Here is a 17,980-nt window from a genome sequence, read left to right on the forward strand (position 1 = left end):
GCTAAATCATTTGTGCCAATTTGATTATGCACAGTTATGACAAGAGAGAGAACTTTTTCACTTCTTGTTGAATCTGATCCCATTCTCTGAGTTTCCAAACTAAGCCGTAAATATACTGGTTTGCATTCCAGCCATTTCCCGGTCTCCTTATGGGTTCAGTTGTTTCATAGGAAATGTACTTAACATTTCTCAACTCCTCCAATCGTCCCATGTAGTTTAATATCACAGCTCTCTTAGTAATGTACCGTTAGTCCACATCGTCCTAAATCAACTAGCGCGACGATTCCGCCCGCACTGATTTGTCAGTTGAGGGACTAGCATCGCGTAGGAGTGACGTACGACAACGGTTAGCCCATGTAAGTCACGAAAGCGAAAGTGCATGAAGACTGTTTTCAGAGTTGTAGTTTGACTGGTTGGAGAGGGACACCGTAGGTTTATCCAGCTTATCCAGCTCCCACAGAAGGTAAACGTTACATAACTCCCACTAAAGAATTTAAGCAACTTCTCTGATCAGCCGGTGTTGATGGCATTCTTGCCTGGAAAGGTGTCACCTGCGTGTATCGCGGAACGTCTCCATGTATATAGCTACAGTCACTAGAATGATCAGCTCTTGAAAACACACGCCAAACTCTTTGGGACGGTGGCTTTTCATTGTGCGCATGAAATGTATAATGTCCTGTTTGTGATACTAGTTCAACAAGCTACAGTATGTTGCTGCGGATGTCAGTGGATGTCTCTCTTGTTGCAGGAACATGGGAATAATGTCAGTACAAGGAAAGGCAGATAGACTCATACCCTAGTGATGGAATTTTAAAAACACACGAGATGTACACTGAGTGTACAAAATATTAGGAACACCTTCCTAATATTGAGTTACACCCCACCCCCTTTTGCCATCAGAACAGGCTCAATTCGATTAAAATCCTTCTTTAACCTGTCTCCTCCCCTTCATCTGCACTGATTGAAGTGGATTTAACAGGTGATATCAATAAGGGATCAAAGCTTTCACCTGGTCAGTCTATGTCATGTAAAGAGCAGGTGTTCTTAATGTTTTGTCAACTCAGTGTAGGCCCCTATGTCTCTCACTCTCTTTCTCTCTCCCTCTCTCTTTCTCGCTCTCTTTCCCTCTCGCCTCTCTCTTTCTTTATCTCTCCCTCCAAAAAGGTACAATTGATTTGCATATTTTAAATATATGCATATTTGGTTATTGTTTGGTATGGGTTAATGAGGAAAAATCAGTTCATATAACATAAAGCACAGTTGATGTTATTGTAATGACTTGTGTAAATTACTCTATCCTTTCTCCTTTCTCATTGATGTTGCTGACTAAAAAAAATTAAAGCTCTATATTTGATAAAAACAGATCCTTTTTTGATATTGATATGGTGCATGGATATCTATATACAGTTAGGGAACATAGACAGGTTTTGGGTCTCGTACCCTGCTCTTACCCCTTTTAGTGTGTCAACTGAACCCTAATTGGTTTGTGCTTTGACGGTAGTGGTTCTTTCAACTACCAAAAACTGAGTGGTGGAGTTGAGTGAGAATGGATGAGTAGGTGTCTCTCTCTCTCTCTCTCTCTCTCTCTCGCTCTCTCTCTCTCTCTCTCTCTCTCTCTCCCTCCGTCGCTCAGAGGACACAGTGAGGATTAGGATCTGTTGCCGTCTTCAGATTGAGGTCAATGCGATCTGTCAGGTGAGACTGTAAAAGCCCCGTAAGTACCTTAGAGATCCCACACCTCAATGGAGAAAATACAGTATCCTCAATGTGTTCCACAAGCGTGAGCTGACTATTGTATGTTGTAGAGCCCCTGTAGTCTTTCACTAAACGGTGATGTCAGCCCTGGCATGAAAGGCACAGCTGAAATACAGTGAGCCTCTAAAGCGTAGGACAGTGAACACAGCAGTAACTACCCCTGCCCTGCTATAGACCAGACTAGTGTTTCTACAGACGATAGGAGCTATAGGTGAGCTTCTCATAAACAAGTGATAACATGCTTCATGAACCACACTGATCAACTGTACACCTGGTTCCCTCTTTCTACCTCACCCACTACTTACTGCGGCCTTTTACTCCTCCTGGAACACAGGCCAGTGGGTAAATAGATGTCTTTCTATCTCCCTCACTCTTATCAAGGCAGCTGAGGACAGAGTAGACAGATAAGCACTTGAGCCGATGTGCATCTTCCGCTGAGCACAGCAAAGTCCCCCTAAACCTCAACCTAAAAAAGGTTAGGTCACTCCTACGCCCATGTACCCCCCGGCCTCCCGCTCCCTTTCCCCCTGCCCCAGGAGTCTCCTGTCCTTGTGCCCCATTGGCCATCGCTGATCAGGTGGACAGAGGATGCCCAAAATCTTCCCTAAGACTCAAAAACACGCCATCATTCGCCTCTCCCGCGTTCCTTGGAAGCAGTTGACGTGCCAGCTGCGTATTTGACGGCGCCAGTCGGCCCTCTAGACGATCAGCTAGGACCCTTTTCCCCCGTTTCTCCCCCCGTCGTTTGGTTTTGAGCACTACAGGGCCGAAGCCGGCGTGTGAGGATGGGGGCCGGAGCGAGTGCAGAGGACAAGCACTCCAAAGAGCTGGAGAAGAAACTCAAGGAGGATGCAGAGAAGGACGCCAGGACAGTCAAGCTGCTGCTGCTGGGTAACATCTGCATGTCTGGTCCTCTTGCCCTCTGCTCTGGGGAATGGCCTGGGTTGAGGGTGTTCTATGGGGTGTCTCATCATGACCTGGTATCCTCCAGACTATACACAGTGTATGACGTGTAGACTCTAAGGCCCTATATGACTGTCCAGTGATTGGCTTGTATCTTATCTGGTCAAAGGTCTATTGTTTCCATAGCATGTGTAATAGAAATGTGAACATGTTGTGAAAAGCAACCTTTTGACCCTAAGCGTATAATCCCATGTTTATATTGATGAGTAGACTATACTGTGGATGGGGATAGAGATTGTTTTTTCCTCTGCCGTTTAGCTTTGACAGAGATGAGAAGATAAAGTCCGTGGTATTTTTTATTTGTATTTATTATGGATCCCCATTAGCTGCTACCTTCCTGGGGTCCAGCAAAATGAAGACAGTTTATACAATTTTTAAAAAAAACATTGCAATACATTCACAGATTTCACAATGCACTGTGTGCCCTCAGGCCCCTATTCCACCACTACCACATACCCACGGTACAAGATCCATGTGTATGTGTGTGTGTGTGTGTATGCACGTGGCTGTGCCTATGTTTGTGTTGCTTCACAGTCCCCGCTGTTCCATAAGGTGTTTTTTAATCTGTTTTTAAATCAAATTTTACTGCTTGCATGAGTTACTGTAGTACTGTACGCCTTCCATGATCTGTTTTGGACTTGGGGACTGTGACGAGACATCTTGTGACATGTCTTGTGGGGTACACATGGGTGTCCGAGCTGTGCGCCAGTAGTTCAAATAGACAGGTCGGTGCATTCAACATGCCTCTCATAAATACAAGTAGTGATGAAGTCAATCTCTCTTCCACCTTGAGCCAGGAGAGATTGACATGCAAATGATTAATATTAGCTCTCTGTGTACATCCAAGGGCCAGCCGTGCTGCCCTGTTCTGAGCCAATTGCAATTTTCCTAAGTCCGGTGGTGTTGAATAATTCAGATGTGTAGAAAGAGACAATGTTATCTTGGCTCTTGGTATTATATCATTCATCGTTAATCACCCAGTAACAGTTCCAACAGCCTGGTCTCATAGACTAGACGTAACATAGTAAATGCAAATCCGGGACACTCAAATTAGTATGATAAGTTATGTTTGGTATGGTTACATAAGACAGATGGTTAAGACAAAAACGAAAGCAAGCTGGTTGGTCGGGGTGGACGGGTGAGCATATAATGCGAACTTCCAGCAAACCAAATGTTGCGAGTTCAAATCTCATCATGTATAATTTTAGCTATTTAGCAACTTTTCAACTGCTTACTACTTTTTAGCTACTGTTAGCTAACTCTTCCACTAACCCTAACCTTAAGCCTTAAGCTTTAACTGAACTCCTAAACTTAACCCTAACCCCTAGCCTAGCTAACGTTAGCAAGCTAGCTAACGTTAGCTACCTAGCCACCTAGCTAGAATTCGTAATATATCATATGTTTTGCAAATTTGTAAGATATTATACGAATAGTAATTCTTAATATATCATACTAAATGGGTAATGGACATTCACAAATTAATATATACAATACGAAGCGTAACAAATCATAATAAATGGAGTCTCGGATTTACACACAGAATAATAAGAAATGTTCTGAGACCAAGTTGGTTCTAAAGATGGTCTGAGTCCTAAACCAAGTTGGATTATAATTTAAACTTTACCAGCCTTGTAAACACTATTTTCATTGAAGAGATAATTACACAAATTATTTTTCATGATTTTGTCTTTATTGGGGATGAATCAAGGGAAGTGTCAACAATAATAGGATTACTATGCCAAACACATTTACCCTCTTGTAGACATTTGCTGAAATAATTGACTGAAACTGCTGATATTCAGAGGCACTACATTTTGCATCAGCAACATTGGTGGGACTAAGCATCGGTCTCTATGTAAAGGCCAGAGGCCTAGCTTATCCACCCCTGGCTGTCACACTATTGTTCTAAACACTTTGGTAATTAATCACCTCAATCTCCCGGTAATCCTAAAACAACAACTGTTGCATTACAGAAGGTTTAACCTCACACTACTGCACACACACATGCCCTACAGCCTAATTACCCCCAAGGCAAACCTATTATAGTGCTACTGACCCCAACGTCCACCCTCAACATAACACCCTGCACCAATACTGAACTAAGGCCTAGATTCAATCAGATCAAGTGTTACCCTGCGATAGCAAAAAAAACTAACTCGTAGTGGATATTTCGGAGCATTGGAGCTGTCGAACTGGTGAGCAGCTGCTCTTGCGATCATTGACACGAAGACACTCATTGACACGAAGACACGCCAGCCCGGCTCTCGTCGGAAGTTCAGAACGAGAGAGTGGAGACTACACAGAAATAACGATGCTTAGCATACAAAACCCGTTCATTTCCATTGAAGGACCATGTCATGAGCAAGTGGAACACATGCAGATTCCAGGTGGTGCTGCTGACATAACAACATTCGGCATGTATAGGACTCTGCGCCCAGTTGTCACATTGACACTGTCCCTGAGGGGCCTCCACAACTCATAGAAACTCTAATAGAAAGTAAAGTAGTGAGTGTTTCTCACTGGCCCTGCAAAGAGCAAGCAATGCAGATACAGAAGCACAGTGGCTAGGAGAAACTCCCTAGAAGGCAGGAACCTAGGAAGAAAACTAGAGATGAATCAGGACTTGAGGGGTGGCCAGTCCTCTTCTGGCTGTACCGAGTGGAGATTTAAGAGAACATGTGGCCATTAAGGCCTGATCATTTTTCAAGACGTTCAAACGTTCATAGATGATCGGCAGGGACAAATAATAACCATGATGGCTATAGAGGGCGCAGCAGGAGAGTGAGTCATACTATATCTCCGTGACAAAGTTCTTCCTGTCATCAGCTTTGGAGGGGCTTAGGAGAGGAGTAATGAGCTTGGTGCCCTTGTGTGGATCATCTGTGGGTCAGGGCACACACCGATTCAACGGAGGGGACCATAACAGGGCAGGAAAGAAAACGGAGGGAATAGTAGGAGAGGAAAAGAAAGGGGGAAAGTGAAATGGAAAAGAAGGGAGTACACTTTGGGACCTGTCACTCCAGGTCTAAAATAGTCTAACACTGCGGCCCAGTGGACATCTTTGGTACTGTAAATGTGAATCCTGCTTCCTATATACAGACTGATCGACACACTCCCAAAACCTCACCATGCAGTAGATCACTGTCTCTTACCACAGGCTGCCATTTCTATATACATACCTGAGATCTAAATAATTGTATTGCGTGTCACTAACCCCCCCACACACACTTGTGTACAGGTGCTGGAGAATCAGGAAAGAGCACAATCGTCAAACAGATGAAGTGAGTCTGGTGACACTATTGTACCCAGTGCAATATGTCATAAAACATATTGGTGTCTCAAAGGTCAAACGTCAACTTTATCTGTGGCTGCTTGTCTTCTCGCAACAGAATTATCCATCAAGATGGTTACTCTCTTGAAGAGTCCATGGAGTTTGTCACCATCATCTACAGCAATACCCTTCAGTCCATCATGGCGATTGTAAAGGGTATGACTCAACTCAACATCGGCTACGGTGACACCGCTCAGCAGGTAGCTACTGAACACCGACTGTCTACAGTACACTGTTCAGACAGGTGGATTATATAACATACCCAAGCCAGGCATCATATTGTTTGGGATGTGACATAAAACCCTTTGACAAACTGAGTACAGTGAGCATGATGTGTGATTTTGGTACTTGTGTGTGTCTGTAGGACGATTCCAGGAAGCTCATGCACCTGGCAGACACCATTGAGGAGGGTTCCATGCCCAAAGAGCTGTCTGACATCATCATCCGGCTGTGGAAGGACACTGGTATCCAGGCATGCTACGACAGGGCCTCTGAGTACCAGCTTAACGACTCCGCTGGATAGTAGGTTTACTCTCCTGGACTGGACCGACCCCATCCCTGTTCCCTTTCCCCCCCATCCCTGTTCCCTTTCCCCCACATCCCTGTTCCCTTTCCCCCCCCTGTTCCCTTTCCCCCATCCCTGTTCCCTTTCCCCCATCCCTGTTCCCTTTCCCCCATCCCTGTTCCCTTTCCCCCATCCCTGTTCCCTTTTCCCCATCCCTGTTCCCTTTTCCCCCCTTTCCCCCATCCCTGTTCCTTTTCCCCCATCCCTGTTCCCTTTTCCCCCATCCCTGTTCCCTTTCCCCCCCGCATCCCCCATCCCTGTTCCCTTTCCCCCCATCCCTTCCCCCCCATCCCTGTCCCCCATGTTCCCCCATCCCTTTCCCCCCCCATCCCTGTTCCCTTTCCCCCATCCCTGTTCCCTTTCCCCCATCCCTGTTCCCCCTTTCCCCCCATCCCTGTTCCCCCCATCCCTTCCCCCCCATCCCTGTTCCCTTTCCCCCATCCCTGTTCCCTTTCCCCCATCCCTGTTCCCTCCCTTTCCCCCCATCCCTGTTCCCTTTCCCCCATCCCTGTTCCCTTTTCCCCCCCTCCCTTTCCCCCCATCCCTTTCCCCCCCCATCCCTGTTCCCTTTCCCCCATCCCTGTTCCCTTTCCCCCATCCCTGTTCCCTTTCCCCATCCCTGTTCCCTTTTCCCCCCCATCCCTGTTCCCTTTCCCCCATCCCTGTTCCCTTTCCCCCCATCCCTGTTCCCCCCATCCCCCCTTTTCCCCATCCCTGTTCCCTTTCCCCCATCCCTGTTCCCTTTCCCCCATCCCTGTTCCCTTTCCCCCATCCCTGTTCCCTTTTCCCCCATCCCTGTTCCCTTTTCCCCCATCCCTGTTCCCTTTTCCCCCCCATCCCTGTTCCCTTTCCCCCATCCCTGTTCCCCCTTTCCCTTTCCCCCCCCTGTTCCTCCCTGTTCCCTTTCCCCCCATCCCTGTTCCCTTTTCCCCCATCCCTGTTCCCTTTTCCCCCATCCCTGTTCCCTTTTCCCCCCCCCATCCCTGTTCCCTTTCCCCCATCCCTGTTCCCTTTCCCCCATCCCTGTTCCCTTTCCCCCATCCCTGTTCCCTTTCCCCCCATCCCTGTTCCCTTTCCCCCCATCCCTGTTCCCTTTCCCCCCCTGTTCCCTTTCCCCCATCCCTGTTCCCTTTCCCCCCCATCCCTGTTCCCTTTCCCCCATCCCTGTTCCCTTTCCCCCCCTGTTCCCTTTTCCCCCATCCCTGTTCCCTTTTCCCCCATCCCTGTTCCCTTTCCCCCATCCCTGTTCCCTTTCCCCCATCCCTGTTCCCTTTTCCCCCATCCCTGTTCCCTTTTCCCCCATCCCTGTTCCCCCCCCATCCCTGTTCCCTTTCCCCCATCCCTGTTCCCTTTCCCCCATCCCTGTTCCCTCCCTTTCCCCCCCATCCCCCTTTTCCCTTTCCCCCCCATCCCTTTTCCCTTTCCCCCATCCCTGTTCCCTTTCCCCCATCCCTCCCTGTTCCCTTTCCCCCCCTGTTCCCTTTCCCCCCTGTTCCCTTTCCCCCCCATCCCTGTTCCCTTTCCCCCCATCCCTGTTCCCTTTCCCCCCCCCTGTTCCCTTTCCCCCATCCCTGTTCCCTTTTCCCCCCCATCCCTGTTCCCTTTCCCCCCATCCCTGTTCCCTTTCCCCCATCCCTGTTCCCTTTCCCCCATCCCCCCTTTCCCCCATCCCTGTTCCCTTTCCCCCATCCCTGTTCCCTTTCCCCCCTTTCCCCCATCCCTGTTCCCTTTCCCCCCCATCCCTGTTCCCTTTCCCCCATCCCTGTTCCCTTTCCCCCATCCCTTTCCCCCATCCCTGAAACCATTACCATCATATCCACATAAACAAAGGACTGGTTTTCTAAGACTAAAAAGCTCTTTCAAATTGAGAATCTCCATTGAGAATGCTTTTTAGTCCAGGGCCCCTGACTCTGTATCTGGGAAACTAGCCCTAAGAGCTTTGGACCTCTTGCTAGACTTTTATATAGATACATCGTTAATCCTATATTAGTGTGTTGATGAACCAGGCGAAGGAAGGAGGTTGTTCCTCTCTCTGTGTCCCACCTAGCTATCTGAATGACTTGGAGAGGCTGGTCCAGCCTGGATACATCCCCACTGAGCAGGACATGTTGCGATCAAGAGTAAAGACCACTGGTATCATAGAGACCCAGTTCGGCTTAAAAGACCTCAACTTCAGGTGAGGCTGGAAACACAACAAAGTCTGCATTAATCCCCATTGATCAGAATCCCCAAAACACTGAAAAGCAACATTTCTCTTTAAGTAATCCAATGAGCTCAGATGACAATAACATTGTAACAACATATTAATTACATTGTAATAACATTGGCGAGCAACACAGTGACATCTGCAAGCGCTCCCTCTCTCTCTCCCGCAGGATGTTTGACGTGGGCGGCCAGCGCTCAGAGAGGAAGAAATGGATCCACTGCTTTGAGGGAGTGACCTGTATTATCTTCATCGCTGCTCTGAGCGCCTACGACATGGTGCTGGTGGAGGATGACGAAGTGGTGAGATACATTATCGTCACATTGTAGACGCTAGATTGAAGGAGCCACTGTTGGAACGAAGTGAAGAGACGCCACGATCAAAGAGGGTAGATTGAGGTAGTGACTGTGGCACTGTTGTAGTAGTAGTAGTAGTAGTAGTAGTAGTAGTAGTAGTGTCGTGGTCAAATGAGCTTTTGTGAGATCTCGGACAGATGAATTGCAGAGAAATTTGTTTCATAGGCGTGTTTCATGCAACGCAATCCATTTGTCCCTCTTTTTCTGAATGTGGTTCTCTCATGTAGAACCGAATGCACGAGAGTCTCCACCTGTTCAACAGCATCTGCAACCACCGCTACTTTATTGCCACCTCCATCGTACTCTTCCTCAACAAGAAAGACGTCTTCACCGAGAAGATCAAGAAAGCTCACCTCAGCATGTGCTTCCCCGACTACGACGGTGGGCTCACAACAGCAGATCTGTCACTCAAGCAATGTTCTCTTTGGAACATGCCTTTTTTCCCCTCTCTATGTTCTTTTGATGTCAGGAGCCATGTCAGAGCTCAACTATTGCATACTGTGTTTGTCATCCATAGCCTAAGGCAGCTCTGATTTCTGTTGAGTCTTTTGACAATATAGGTATTATTTCCCTAAATGTTGTTGGATTCCCTGTAGGCCCCAATACCTATGAGGATGCTGGCAACTACATCAAACTCCAGTTCCTGGACCTGAACTTGCGGCGAGATATCAAGGAGGTCTACTCACACATGACCTGTGCCACAGACACAGAGAACGTCAAGTTTGTGTTTGACGCCGTAACCGACATCATCATCAAAGAAAACCTAAAGAGTTGTGGTCTCTTCTAAGAGCCACGCCGTATAGGTGAGTGGAACTCTTCTGGCCTAGACTATGATACTGAGAGATTGTCTGCCTCTGGGATGGTACTCTGCCCATTGAATCACAGAGCCCCGTAGTTAACTGTAGTTCACCCGGAAGATAGCTCACTAGGAATTAGCACGTCATTTCTCTGTCACTCCCCCCCAATGGCCCACGCCGTCTGTGATTTCCACTAAACACTCCTCTGTTTCAGGGTGTTGGTTTACCCTCTGAATCCTATCCCCTTCCCCCTTCAAACTGCGGGTAACAATCTCCTCAAGAAGACCGGACGAAGGAGACCAACACAGCGACTGTCTCTGGAAGCTGCCATTCACAAATTATGATACTACACACACACACACACACACACACAGACATGAATTCATACAAAACGCAGCATCATAACCAAAGACATTTAAGTTCATTTGAGACCTGGAAAATAGGTGTACTGTCAAAGTAAGAGGATCTATACTATACAGATTTATGTTATAAGTCAATCATAGTCAAGCTATCGTCCTTTGTTAAATGTCTTGAATAGGAACTCCTTTTCCATTGCAGTGCTATGCAACCTGTAGTTGAAACATCGGCGCCTGTCAGCAGAAAGCGCTTCTTCCCCCAGACAGTACATTTGAATAGGTGTAAGGCAATGTATCATCTCTATGCTCCAGTAATTGGCATAAAAAGCTATAAGAGATGGCCTCATCACCTGCAGACATATTTCAACTTGCGTGACAACAAGTTACAAAACCCATTCATCAGCAAAAATGGGTTGTATGTGTAGAACAGATATTGAGCTGTACGTATAGTGGGCACAATATGAAAGACCTCAAGCTACATACAGGAGAGGACCAATGACATGAAATCAGACCAATTCATTCTTATATGTCAAACATCACAGAATTGTAAAGTTGAGGGTAACTTGTATCTAGAACTATTTCACTGATGAGCGACTGTAGTAAAGATGCAGTATTTTTATGGATATAGCTTGGTCACATACTAATTTGAATACCTTGTAAGTCTTTGGGCCACATTCGGTACAGAAATAAAACATGAAATGTTCATGTGAAATCAGAAATTAAGTTAAAAGCTTCTGTAGAAAACTAACCTCTGAACTAATTACTAAATAAATTCACCTCAATATTGTCATGTTCTGTACTTTGCATTTATTTCAGACTATTTAAAAAAAAAAAGAGATTTCTGACATGAAGAGAAAACCCATTGTTACAACATGGTCTGAACTGTAGAGGAGAAAAGCATTAGTACAAATTCAAGACGGCCTAAGAGAAGAATGGTTCAGTCCTGATTCGTTTATCAAAAGACCAAAATAACTGAGACGGTTCGAAGACAATGGAGGGCAAAAACAAGATGTCAAGAAGATCATCTTTAACAAAAACCATCGAGAGTTCACTCCCAGAAAAGAAACATGACATTTGTCAATCCCTGAGTTTCCTCTCCACATACAGGAACTTAAAACATTCTGATAGCAGCATTAAAGGGATGGTTGTCGATGGGAAGGACCATCTGCTTCCACATACACATACTGTATTACTACGTACTAAAACTTTGGATATAGAGCTAAGCTAACAGGAGCGTGAACAAAGCCGTACAACCTGCATGCGCAACAGAAAATATATTCCGCATGAGTGTCTGACATGATATAGCCCTTTCTTGAATAGGAATACTACGAAGAGAAATGTATCGTTGTTGTTCAATGGAGACATGACACTCTTACACAGCGACCTTAAAAACATGACACACTTTATGGCTTTGTTCAAACATACAGGTATGACAGACTGTATGTCAGGTATACATACCAGGTAAAGGTAAGTCTGTATTGACAATGAACCAAAAAGCCCAAGGCACTATTGTCCATGTGATTGTGTAAATCTATATCTCACTGTCATGGCACATAAAATGACATGCATACATCTGCCTATTGCAAGGGCCATTGCACGATAGTCAGAGATGCATATATCACACATTCACCTCACAAACGTAATATTACTGAATGGAGAAAAAAAGATAAAAGCTGGATGACTCCGAAGCGGAGGCCTCTGAAAACTTCTCAGTTGAAAACATAAGAACTCTGACATTCCAAAGTGGCCTTTGGAAATCCCAAGCAGTGAGGCACTAGTCCGCTTGTGTAGTGAGATCTATTTTTGAGTAATGCACTTAAAAACTACGCTGTGGACTACAAACCTGTATCTGGATGGCACTGTTCCCCGAACCCAAAAAATATTTCACAGATCAGCTGTATGTTCAGAAAACCTAGCTACAGACCCACACCCAAACACTAAATCCCTCATTGCTTGGTTCATTTATTCCTGAAACAAAAAATCCCAATCGTAATGGCACCAACCCTAACGAATCACAATCAAAACATATATATATATTTTTTTTAAGTCTCCTTTAAAAAATAAATGTCTCCCTCTGTACACTAAGTGATGCATATTATAAGACAATAACGCAAAAAAAAAAAAATTATGATTCAAAGGTGTTCTAGAGAGTTGGTATTGTCCACCTTGGTCCTGAGCAGCAGAAGAGTTTGGAGTGGTGGGGGGGTGAGGTGAGACGATAAGGGTTTATTCCCCTGTCCTATTCGCACAACAAGCTGTGCCTGAGTGAGTCTACTGACTGGGGACCCGTTCACACCAGTGTCCTCCTCCCCTCCAAGAGCTCAAAACAGTCCCACCATGTGATCGATCTGTCTCATGTACACACTCTTCAGAGGCAGAGAATACCTCCGCTCCTCGGGGATCCGGTCACACTGAAAGAGAGAAAGAAGAGGAGAGCGGAAGATTTGTACAGAAAAAAAGATTATACACAAGTAACCTATCAGCAATCTTACTCTGCATATTTCACATATTTTAGCAAAAAAAAAAATTACGTTATTCATTACTGTATATTTTAATCTGCGGTACTTGATCCTGCAGGCAGTGTCATAGTAATATGTATTTATATATCAGAGGGTCATTACGTTGCTATTGTTAGAGAAAGGCCCATTGGAAGTTTCCTGATCTGGTACCACCTTCTCACAGGGGGACAGGTCATTCCACTGCTTCTCCCGAAAACGCTTGTCGATAGGCACTACATGGCCCTCCGTGGTGAAGATGTACTTGTTCTCGGATTTGTGCAAGGGGTTGTCATCGTCAAACAGCTGGAAGGAGAGGGTCATAGGATTAACTAGAAGGAAAGTCAGGTTATATTAGCTTAGAAAAGCCCATTCCAGTTTCTGACCAACAGTGCAGGTCCACATACCAGGTAAAGGTATTTGCAGACAGTGCAGGTCCACATACCAGGTAAAGGTATTTGCAGACAGTGCAGGTCCACATACCAGGTAAAGGTATTTGCAGACAGTGCAGGTCCACATACCAGGTAAAGGTATTTGCAGACAGTGCAGGTCCACATACCAGGTAAAGGTATTTGCAGACAGTGCAGGTCCACATACCAGGTAAAGGTATTTGCAGACAGTGCAGGTCCACATACCAGGTAAAGGTAAAGGTTTGCAGACAGTGCAGGTCCACATACCAGGTAAAGGTATTTGCAGACAGTGCAGGTCCACATACCAGGTAAAGGTATTTGCAGACAGTGCAGGTCCACATACCAGGTAAAGGTATTTGCAGACAGTGCAGGTACACATACCAGGTAAAGGTATTTGCAGACAGTACAGGTACACATACCAGGTAAAGGTATTTGCAGACAGTACAGGTACACATACCAGGTAAAGGTATTTGCAGGTCTCGCTGAGGAAGAAGCTCTCCATGCGATCCTCTTTGGACTTGTCCACCACGTGGTGGAGAGTGGCATACCCACACCTGCCAAATACACACATCCGTTTAGGGAACCCATGTGTGACGTCAAGTCAGTAGAACGAGACATCCTAAGTCAGTAGAACGAGACATCCTAAAACACTCTAAAGTTGTGTTCCTCCCAGATCCGACTCATACCTGACTTTGGCATTTTTTTCTAGGCTCTCTAGGATATCCATTCCAACGTGTAAATAGAAAGGATTCTTGGTTGCCTGGGAGGGGAAATGAAATAGCTCACTCAGAGCAGCTCATAACATTCAAACATTGTGTTTCAAATGAATGTGAAGCACTGGTACCTGGTACAGGAGATAGGTGGACTCCACCAGTTCTGGCCTCAGGGGGTAGAAGAGCACGTCAGGCGCCTGTAGCTGCCAGTTGTACCTCTCCGGCAGGGCCCCGAAGCGCTTCCAAATGGCATAGTAGAATGCATGCAGGCAAATGGCCTCCTCCACATCACCATTCAACACCTGGTCAGAGGTCAACACAAGGTCAGAGGTCAACACAGGGAAAACATCATCATCACAAACAGTAATAACACTGTCAGGATGAACATACAACATTTATTGGGACAATGTTGGCTGATGACATATGCAGGGCTGCGCAGCTCCCCATTCCCAGAGAGAGAGGTGTCTACCAGGAGGCCAGGGAAGAAGGCCTGCAGGGAGTCGATCCAGGTGTTCATGATCTGGCCGTTGAACATGTTCACATTGACGTAGAGAGGAGGGTCCCCTTCTCCTTCGTTACATGACTCCCTCCTGCAGGTTCAACAGGGGAGAAGGTTCTCAGACGACATCATCATACACATTACCTTCACAGAGCGTAGATCAACACTAAACAACACGCCGCCAATATACCAACACACACACACACAAAAAATCAAGTCAATTCAAGCACAGGACTGACCCTCTTCTCAGGTGGTTCTGGATGCTCTCATAAGAAGCTTGGAACATCCGGTAGTCCTCTTTCTCTCCAAACAGGATGTAAGACTTGAGCAGGTACTCGTAGAACGAGTCCATCCCTGCTCCCAGGCCACTCTGCTTGCTAACCCACTGTCCCGTTTGGATGTTCACCACATTCCCTGAGAGTTCAAAGAGAAGAGGTAACCATTTGACGTGCAACAAGAAGGGAAAGACGCTGCTACGCATAGGCAAACATCTACATACAAACATAAGACTACACCAAAAAAAAATTGATCTCTACTCACCTAGCAAGCCCGTCTCATTGCTCCTCAGTTTCCACAAGGCTCGGACAGCCCGTCTGGCCACCCACTCGAACGTGGAGTCGCCAATCAGACGGCTGAGAATGCCGAACTCCACCAGCAGGGAGCCAGCCCCTGCTGTGCAAGTCTCATTGATGCTGTCTGGAGGGACACCACTCTTCAGGTTCACCTGAGGAAATGAAGTGACAGGGCGATCCAGTCACTGAGGAACATTACAGTCATTTCAGTTGTACTCGTAATATATTGTAAACAACAGAGGAAGTAAATGTCAATGAGACATACTATAGTGGATCTCTGTGGTTGTTTAATGGTCTAAGATCTCCCTCCACCCGTTTGGTATTCCCCCCCGTCTACAAAACCAGGACTGTCAAATAGCTATGAACCCAGGCAATATCAGGTAACCCACTATGCAGCTCTCCTCTCCTCTTACCCTGGGGTAGGGAATGCCTGTGCTGGTGTTCTCGAAGGCTGGCAGCAGGCGTACTGCCAGGTCGTGGGCCAGGTGCAGTAGCTCATTGTCATAGTCCACCAGGCCCACGTTGCCGAAGGGATGCTTGGGGTCAGTCAGGAGGATGTGAGCAGAGATCAAGCTACCCAGGATCCTGGAGGGACAGAGAATGAACGAATGAGACAACCATCCAAGTGATGTTAGAAGGTAGTCCTTGGTTAGGCATTTAGATATGCTTCAGAGAAATGCATTGAACTCTGCTACCAACCACTAGATAAGAGCTACCATTGCCCTACTTTTAAACAATACTTAACCAATGCCTCATCTACAATCACAACACTTGTATTGCATCTTTCTTCTTTTTTCTTGCCACTCGTGAAGACAACGAAATGTTCTTTGCGGTTTACTGAAACGTTAGCGGCAACTCCACTGTGGTTGTAAATCTGTTTACACCACCTTTTACATCTGTAACTTGACCCGAAGCTAATCAAACACATTTCAGTCACTATTTGAAAGGAATGACATATGTAATACCTGATGTTAGCCTCAAACACCTGCACAGTGGAGTCCTTGTCGAAAGAGACGGTGTCTATCACCAACTTCACAGCTCTGTGAAACTCCGACACATTCCCCAGTACCTGGAATGAGAGACATTATCGGGATCATTAAAAATACCCTTGACAGTAAACTGTTTTAGCAATACCATTCCCCTTAAAAGCCCACAAAAATAAATAAATCAGGAATACAGAATAAGGCTGCTTACCAGTAAGGTGTCAAGGGTGTCAATGAGTGTCAGGGAATAGTTTCCCAAAACATCATTGATGTTGATGTTTGACCTGAAAAAACAATGAAGCAATGAAAAAGATAACAGGCTTGACAATAACTGAGGGCATGTATATGTAGGCTATATTGCAAGCACCAAGTCATTCATAATGGGATCACATTCAACTTGATCACACGTTGAACAAGTTAAATGGATTGACCGTTTCAGCTTGAGAGAAATTAAGTTTTGTCCAGCTGTGCCTTTTGTTATCAGATTTTAAAGAATGTCAAGGTGAAAAGGCTAAACGTTGTGGTATATGGTCTCACATATGAATGCGGTTTTAGCCAATCAGCACCCAGTATCCAAACTACCTGGTATATAAAGTCAATAATAAACTGGGTGGTTCGAGCCATGACTGGCTGACAGCCGTGGTATATCAGACCGTATACCACGCATATGACAAAAAAAATGTAGTTTTACTGCTCTAATTATGTTGGTAACCAGTTTATAATAGCAATAAGGTACCTCTGAGGTTTGTGGTATATGGCCAATATACCACAGCTAAGGGTTGTATCAGGCCCCCTGATTTGCGTCGTGCATAAGAACATCCAAAAGCCATATTGCTTAAATAGAACCCCCAGCCTTACTGTAACTATATCTATTCAGATATTTACATAACTTTTTAACCAGATCTGTTAGTAAGTCCTGCATGACAGACCGATGCAAATTACACTAACCACAAGACACAGTTACCAGACATCAGTCAGAATAGAAATGTTGAACGGAGAGTGGACACACCTTGTAAAACAGGGTAGTCTACCAACCTAATACGTCAATCAATCCAGCACGTCATCGTGCACACACATACCCGTAGCCTAATAATCAATTTCACGTGAGTGTGACCAGATTGGTTCTAGGCCTAGCTATCGGGCTATAGATGACTCACGGGTTGAGAACGTCAGGCCCTCTCCCTTGACAGTCAATGGGATTCAGCTCATCCTCAGGAAAGGCATATTTCATGTAGTTGTCATATCCAAAGTAGAACATGTCTTTGGCCATGCCTTTCATCTTTATCTTGAGTGTGTCCGGGAAGGAGCTATATCTCCTGTCATACTCGTCCCTGTCCCCCTCAAAGAGGCTAAGGTAAGACTTCTTAGGTGAGTCCTCTTTAGTGGCACAAGAGGTCCTGCATTGTGCGTCTCCATGGCCGTGTATTCGTTGTGACCAGGAATTGGCCTTTGCGGATTCCCCATCATCTTGCTTAAAAAGTTCTATTTTGTGCAAATTGAAATTGAAATTAAGGGGGAAGTTGAACCCCCAGCTAGGTCCCAGTCCAAACGCTAGCCATAGCAGACAACTGACAGTGAGTCTGAGCACGACGAGAGCAACCACTATTGACCTCCATTGCATATTTGCCCTGGATCGGTCTTAAAAACCATAGTTCAATTTGACAATCCTTTGATGAATAGATGGCTGAATTGTCTACTGTGTATTGCTTTCAAGCCACCTAGGCAGCCTGGCTGACAAAGTCGACAGCGCACCACACTCTTCCTGTCAACAAAACCAGCCCCTCCCCGGTTCCCCGGTGTGATTGGAGCTCCAGTCATATCGTCATCGAGAAAGAGGGGGCCGGCGCGTTTCAGCAATTGGCTACCATGCATGTCCGTTTTGCTGTATGTCAAGCAATACAACTTTAGAGCCAATAGAAAATAGCCACAAGCATGAAAAAGTAGTGGGGGCACAGACAGGCGTGTCAGAAAATAACATTCGA

The 17,980-nt window shown here is 45.8% G+C and overlaps 2 protein-coding genes across 3 annotated transcripts; one reads left to right on the top strand and one right to left on the bottom strand.

The window, feature by feature from the left end:
• Nucleotides 1-2,362: 2,362 nt before the first annotated feature.
• On the top strand, nucleotides 2,363-11,116 carry LOC112254238 (guanine nucleotide-binding protein G(t) subunit alpha-like). The gene is made up of 9 exons (XM_024426604.2): nucleotides 2,363-2,646; nucleotides 5,957-5,999; nucleotides 6,108-6,249; nucleotides 6,414-6,571; nucleotides 8,662-8,790; nucleotides 8,990-9,119; nucleotides 9,401-9,554; nucleotides 9,770-9,976; nucleotides 10,185-11,116. Exons 1-8 carry the CDS (start codon nucleotides 2,541-2,543, stop codon nucleotides 9,958-9,960), a joined length of 1,053 nt encoding a protein of 350 aa, XP_024282372.1. The 5' UTR covers nucleotides 2,363-2,540; the 3' UTR covers nucleotides 9,961-9,976; nucleotides 10,185-11,116.
• edem1 (ER degradation enhancer, mannosidase alpha-like 1) lies at nucleotides 11,114-17,889 on the bottom strand. 2 transcript variants are annotated; one of them, XM_024426603.2, is made up of 12 exons: nucleotides 17,156-17,889; nucleotides 16,210-16,282; nucleotides 15,981-16,084; nucleotides 15,429-15,600; nucleotides 14,984-15,167; nucleotides 14,683-14,857; nucleotides 14,414-14,534; nucleotides 14,076-14,246; nucleotides 13,918-13,991; nucleotides 13,689-13,785; nucleotides 12,999-13,127; nucleotides 11,114-12,737 (listed from the first exon to the last, which is right to left on the bottom strand). In XM_024426603.2, exons 1-12 carry the CDS (start codon nucleotides 17,617-17,619, stop codon nucleotides 12,648-12,650), a joined length of 1,854 nt encoding a protein of 617 aa, XP_024282371.1. In that variant the 5' UTR covers nucleotides 17,620-17,889; the 3' UTR covers nucleotides 11,114-12,647. The 2 variants fall into 2 exon arrangements, with proteins under 2 accessions (XP_024282371.1, XP_024282370.1); XM_024426602.2 differs by having other exon boundaries at nucleotides 12,948-13,127; nucleotides 17,156-17,806.
• Nucleotides 17,890-17,980: the final 91 nt, after the last annotated feature.

This window comes from Oncorhynchus tshawytscha, linkage group LG07 (assembly GCF_018296145.1).
Source record: "Oncorhynchus tshawytscha isolate Ot180627B linkage group LG07, Otsh_v2.0, whole genome shotgun sequence".
Classification (NCBI taxonomy): Eukaryota; Metazoa; Chordata; class Actinopteri; order Salmoniformes; family Salmonidae; genus Oncorhynchus; species Oncorhynchus tshawytscha.